Source organism: Charadrius vociferus, unplaced genomic scaffold, assembly GCF_000708025.1.
Source record: "Charadrius vociferus isolate BGI_N301 unplaced genomic scaffold, ASM70802v2 scaffold800, whole genome shotgun sequence".
Lineage (NCBI taxonomy): Eukaryota > Metazoa > Chordata > Aves > Charadriiformes > Charadriidae > Charadrius > Charadrius vociferus.
The window spans coordinates 355,362-362,003 of NW_009646525.1; the positions used below are offsets into that span (position 1 = coordinate 355,362).

General features: G+C 48.2%; 1 protein-coding gene across 1 annotated transcript in view; it reads right to left on the reverse strand.

The window, feature by feature from the left end:
- Positions 1–3,914, reverse strand: part of SLC25A27 (solute carrier family 25, member 27) — a 10,844-nt gene extending 6,930 nt beyond the window's left edge. The window contains exons 1-3 of the mRNA XM_009885415.1: positions 3,812–3,914; positions 2,144–2,335; positions 1,289–1,373 (exon numbers count right to left, since the gene is read on the reverse strand). Coding sequence (XP_009883717.1) covers positions 1,289–1,373; positions 2,144–2,335; positions 3,812–3,914 — 380 coding nt within the window. The remainder of the gene's footprint in view (positions 1–1,288; positions 1,374–2,143; positions 2,336–3,811) is intronic.
- Positions 3,915–6,642: the final 2,728 nt, after the last annotated feature.

The following is a 6,642-nucleotide window of genomic DNA, read 5'->3' on the forward strand; positions in this document are numbered from 1 at the left end:
CAGTTATTCACACTCATGTCAGGTTTGTGCAATAGCTCACCCTCTCTCCAGCAGTCATCGCACACAGCTGTACGGTCAGCCACAAGTCACCTGCACTTCCCAACGTCCCGCAGCCCACGCAGAAATAAAAGAGCTGACACTACATCACAGACCTTGAGTAGTGGTAAAGCTGCCCTGCCTCCACTCTCATCCAGGCTAATTCCTGCCAGCCCAGGACAGCTGCTCCTATTGATGCAATTCATCATGTCCTCCATCTCTTTAGTAGAGTATCCTTACAAGAATAATCATGGTCCTAGTTAAGCCTCTGAGAAACTTAATTCATAGAATCATAGAATCATACAGTGCTTTAGTTGGAAGGGACCTTAAAGATCATCTAGTTCCAACCCCCCTGCCATGGGCAGGGAAACCTCTCACTAGACCAGGTTGCTCAAAGCCCCATCCAACCTGGCCTTGAACATCCCCAGGGATGGGGCAGCCACAACTTCTCTGGGTTACTTGTGCCAGTGCCTCACCACCCTCATAGTGAAAAATTTCTTCCTAAAACCTATTCTAAATCTACCCTTTTCCAGTTTGATGCCATTACCCCTTGTTCTACCACCACATGCCCTTGTAAAAAGTCCCTCTCCAGCTTTCTTGTAGGCCCCCTTCAGATACTGGAAGGCTGCTGGTTTCCCTAGAGCCTTCTCTTCTCTAGATTGAACAACCCCACCTCTCTCAGCCTGTCCTCGTAGGAGAAGTGCTCCAACCCTCTGCTCATCTTCGTGGCTCTCCTCTTGACCCGCCCCAACAGGTCCACATCCTTCTTGTGCTGAGGGCCCCAGAGCTGGACGCAGCACTGGAGGTGGGATCTCACGAGAGCAGAGGGGCAGAATGACCTCCCTTGCCCTGTTGGCCACTTTTCTTTGGATGCAGCCCTGGATATCGTTGGCCACCTAGGCTGCAAGTGCACATTGCCGGCTCATGTTGAGCTTCTCATCAACCAACACCCCCAAGTCCTTCTCAGCAGAGCTGCTCTCAATCCATTCTCCGCCCAGCCTGTATTTATGCTTGGGATTGCCCCAACCCAAGTGCAGGACCTTGCACTTGGCCTTAATATTTCTTAGTCCCGTTCCCAGCTGAATGAAAAGAAACTAAAATCAGAAAGTCCGTAGTGGTGCTTAAACCCCTACTTTATATTTACCCTCTTTAGGGCAGGCAAGCCAAGAGGAAAAGACAGCTTTTAGGGCTGCAGGACCCCTACAGTAAGGACAATCCCCAAACATGCAAAAGCATAAATAGGCAACATTACCAGAAAGGAAAGCTTTCATCCTCAGACCTGCCAAGCACGGAATCACGGAGATGTTCGTACGCAACCATCCGAACGCCAGAGTACACTGTGGAAAACAAAAGCAAGAGATGATTCTTGGGTCTGCCATTTCTGGAGGTCACGCTGTGATAGAGAAATCAAGAGATTGGTTGTAAAACACTCCGGAGCTTGCCTGGTTCAGCTGGTCACTGCACTCATGTTTGTGATCAAAATGGGGACAGCGAGGGGGCTGCCTGGTAGCAATGCTACTGCCAGAACTTTTTAGCATCAGAGAATCTCTCTGGCTGAGCCACATGTATGCCAGGAGGCAGCACGACTTATGCCCACACGCTATGGAGACGCCACCGCATTGCTTCCCTCTCAGTTGGTGCCAAGCACAAAACCTCCCACGAGTGCTTTTGAGGTTTGTTGCTGTCACCGTATTTCCAAATAAAACACAGAAAGCTGTTACCTGGAGCCAAACCACTAATGCATTTCTTCATCCTAGCACTTGCAACCTTACCTTTTTTCCCCAGCCCATCCCCAGTTCCCTCAAATATTTATTGTTCTGAGGACTCTTGAGTGCCTGTTTGCACTGAAGACCTTCCTGCAAAGACCACAGGGAAATTATATTTTGTTTTCCCAGCACCAGATTAAGGCTGTGAAGGAATGAGCAAGAGAGGGAAGAGAGGACATTGAGCCGGAATCCTATATATTTTAAGGTGGGATTGCAGGGTAGACTGAAGAAGTCCTTGCAGTTATATTTAAAGTATAAGAAAATACGGCAAGCTCACACCGAAAGGCTGTTGGCCACAGAAGGCAGGACCCAAACTTGTCCTGTCGTGAGCAGATAATCACCTATGTGGCGGTAGATGGCTGGCGTGGCTCCTTGCCAGAGCTTTCCTAAGCCCTCCTCCTGCACGATGCCAGCCGCAGTGCGCAGCATGCCACGGTAAGGGACTGCCTGGCCGGCAGTAGCTCCATGGCGATGAACGGCAGCTTCACCTTGGACCTGCAGTCGAGTTTTCGTGAGATCCAGGGGAAATGTTACTGAAGAGAAAGAGCAAGGAATAAACTTGAATACGGGTGCAGCTGTGGGGAGACCCACCACACTGGTAACATCTATGCCACTATCCCCCCCGGTGCCAGGCGGCCAAGGGGGCTGTACAACCACCAGCGGGCAGCAGGGACCGTACGCAGCGGGGGTGCAGGCAATTCGTGGAGAACAGGAGATTTACGTCCAGATCTGTTAAAAGTTACTCTGGGCATGAGTAACCAAAATACATTCCTGTCAAACACCAAGTCTTTCTCCCTTATTTCTTTTTGCAGATTTCTTAGGTGATATGCGTACTTTCCAAGAGACTAGATTAAAACTCCTGTTCCAGTTACTCCCCTTGAATAAAGATCAGTCAAATGTCTTTTTGAGCGTGTGGCCTCCCCAGTTCTGCCCAGCATGGTGGCAGCACACATGACAGTCAGGAACAACCCCACAGCAGCAATCGTAATGCAGACACGCATGCAGGTGAGCATCTGTCCTACGAACCACCCTAAAACATGCTGCTTTGCTGACGGAGACATGAAAATCATGTTTATCCTGTTATTTCTCTGGCTGAAATAACTGGTGTCCAGCGAAGGTGGTCCATCTCAACCTCAGCTTCCCAGGGCTGCTCCTGAAGCAGTCTGGGTACATATTTGCTGCTGCTAATTTCAGTTCCAGGCCAGAGGTGTCTCACTGAGTGAGGGACTTTCCCAGCCTGTCTCAGGCAGTGAATTCCCAGGAGCAGGGGTTGTCTTTGGTTTGATACCTGTGCAACATGCCATTCTACAGGGTCATTCCAGAGCAGGACTTGGTGACACTACAGGAATGCAGTCAAAGCCTCTGCAGATTTACAGTCTATTCGTGCATTAAGTTTGGTATTCATGTTTAAAGATTCTCAAAGATTGAGAAGTTACAAGTCATTAGAGCAATGTGACAGGTTTGTCTGTAAGAGCTTGTAGAAATTATATAGAATATGATTAAGAAACACTACAAATAAGTTAGTGATCACAAAGTAGTGCTACGCGGATGCCGGGGTGCTTCCTTCCTGCGTTTCAGCAAGCAGTTTACTATACTCCATTTTTACAGACATCTCACTGTAACCAGAAAAGGAAGATTATTTTTTTTCTTTGATTAACCTGCATTAACTATGCAAAGCAGATTCCTGAAGTCAGCCCCTTGCTACTAACTTAGACAACAGATCGTCCTGCCTCTTTAGTTTTCTTCCAGAAACCCAGCAAGCGCAAAACTTAAATTAGTCTCCACAGCTCGGTTGTGACTGCAGCCTTTCGGTCCTGGAGGCAAAGATTTTGACCTGAAAAACCCCTCCCTCTGGCCACAGTCAGGTCGCATAAAACAAGGCTTAAATTATTGAAAAGTCACGACGAGCAGAGTGGAACGAACAGATTTGCTGGAGCGGAAAAGCCGGAGCGAACACCAAGGAATTAGGCGTCCAGGGACTGAAGTTCCCCCTGCCCCCCCCCCCCCGCCTAGTTCTGCCACAGCCGCTGCACAGGCTGACAGGGCGAATTTGCTGGCTCGGGGCCATCTCTCTGGAAGAGGTAAGCTCTTCTCTTCTTCTGCAGGTGACATCTAGCGCCTAACATGAAACAAGGCTAAGCAGCCGCCCTGCGAGGGTCTGGAGGAAAAGCAGAGCCTAGCTCAGCTCTGTTCTGGGTCGTTTAAGAGACAAATTGCTGAAGGTCATGTTTCTCCAATGCCAGCACCAGGAACCGCAGCAGCCCAAGTGCCTCCTGCAGAGCTGCAAGGTCCATGTGCAGTGACACAAGAGACTCCTGCGCAACAGGCTCCTGGGAAATGTAGTCTGTCACCAACACCGCCCGCTGCCAGAAAACCGGCTGTGCAGGTGTAGTCACACACACGATTTTGCCAGTTATCTACACTAAAAAAAAAAAAAAATCATTAACGAGACCTCAAGGTTATGAGAAGACGCGTGGGGTCTGTTTGCTTTATGGGGTGCTGTCATTGACAGCAACGCCTCGGAAGCCCCAAACCGCGTCCCTGTGCCAAACGGCTGCGTGGGCACCCAAAATGGGTGAATTGATCTGGGTCTGGTTTAACAAAAGCTGCATTAGCAACACGCCGAGCTGAAGAACTGACTACTCGGTGCTTGTACCAATTCACATCTTCAGGGGATTAGGCAGAGAGCAGTGCGGTTTGAGCAAGAGGCATGCAAACCTGGGAAGGCAGAAGCTGATCTCTGCCCAAAGCCCCGTATGTGAAAAGTTTAAAGCTTTTCCTGGCTGAATGCTGAAGCTCCGTTAATTGTGTGCCAGTCCTAATTTCTCTTAAATTAATGTAGGAATATTTATGTTCTCATCACGAAGAAAAAAAAAAAAGAGTAAGATGTGCTGTTCAAGAGAAGCTTTTCATTTATCATTAAGGCTGAGCTGAATCACTAAGTTAATCATTAGCCATTAATCACTAATCCTCATGCTGAGGATTTGAGGATTTTTTAGGTCATAGAAACTTATCCCAGAACGCCCTCCCCCCGCCCCCCTGTCTGACTAAGATTTTGGTGTGCAGTCCAGGTCACAGCGATTCAGAGAAATGAAGGGATCACTGCAGATGAAATATTCGGCTCAAGTGAGCCGATTTCATCTAGTCAGTCACCAGTAACCAGTTTTAAATTGGATCCTTCATTGGGTTAGAATTTGTTAGAATTCAGGCAGTAATTGGACAAACCCCCGATTAAAATGGGAGGAAAGCATATTGCAATTTAATGCAAACATGCCGGGCTGCTCCGAGGGTACGAGCAGTGCAGAGCCTTGCCCTAGGCACTTTATGCAATCTGCTGTTAGTGCTTTTGTGCCTCCCTCCATAGCTATTTTCTGGGCTTGGATCACCTTATGCCACTGTATATCAGCCTGTATATTATCTATTCACAGAGTAATTTAGGGCAGAGAGGACCTCTAGAGGTCATCTAGTACAATGCTCTGCTCAGAGCAGGGATAGTTTCAGAGTTACATCAGGTTGTCCAGGACCTTGTTTGGTCACCTTCTGAAAACATCCAAGGATGGAGATTTCACAACTGCAGCCTGCTTCGGTGCTTAACTACTTTGTGAACATTTTTTCCTTATATTCAGTCAGAATTTCCCACGTTGCATCTTATGTCCATGTCCATTGCCTCTCATCCCTTAGACATACACCTCTGGGACAGTCTCCCTCTGTCTTTTCTCTATAACCACACTTTAGGGGGTGGAAGACAACTGGATCCTTCCTTAAAATAAACCCCACAGCACTGCGGCATCCTATGGAGAGAGCAGCTCTCCATGGTCATTTTTAGTCTGGGGAAAAACATTCTTTTTTAAACCAGACTGATTTGGTATGGCAGCGAGGAAGAATTTTCTCTTCCCGCAGGATATTTGATATGAGGCTGACCTGGAGACGGTCTTTGCATAGACATCTCGGTTTCGTGGAGCAGCAAAGGGCCGGTGCTCATGGAGGACCATCAAGCAGCTGGAGTTTACTTCCCCCTTCCCCCTTATCCCTTAGTCTGAGGAAAGCTTGTTAGTGACTATTGCACCATCATACTGGTTGTGTCCTCCCCACACTAAAGCCTTTCAGTAGCGTCTGGTGTCCTTCACCAAATCGTGTCCCAGAAGCAGAAGCTAAACAAACAAACAACCAAAGACGTCCAAAACAAACACATGAATGTCTTCACAAAGGGTTGAGGGCTTGTCTTACCTGTATGCATAGATCACTTTCAACTCACTACTCAGGCTGTGAATATAATGAAAATATACTCCAATATTGCAAGGACTTGAGCTCTCTTATCACTATTACCCGTTTGTAGGAAAAGAAAGAATTTAATGGGTAAAAAAATTTAATGGGACTTCAGTGGCATGAAGTCTAGCTGGAGGCCTGTAACCAGTGGTGTCCCCCAGGGGTGGATACTTGGTCCAATTTTGTTTAATATATTCATTAATGACCTGGATGAGGGGACAGAGTGTATCCTCAGCAAGTTCGCTGATGATACCAAACTGGGAGGGGTGGCTGACTCTCCAGAGGGCCGCGCTGCCATCCAGCGGGACCTGGACAGGCTGGAGAGCTGGGCAGAGAGGAACCTAATGAGGTTCAACAAGAGCAAGTGCAAGGTCCTGCACCTGGGGAGGAAAAATGCTAGGCAGCAGTATAGGTTAGGGGTGGACCTGCTGGGAACTAGCTCTGAGGAGAAGGATTTGGGGGTCCTGGTAGATGGTAAATTGTCAATGAGCCAGCAGTGTGCCCTTGCTGCCAAAAAGGCCAATGGAATCCTGGGCTGCATAAGGAAGAGTGTGTCCAGTAGGTCGAGGGAGGT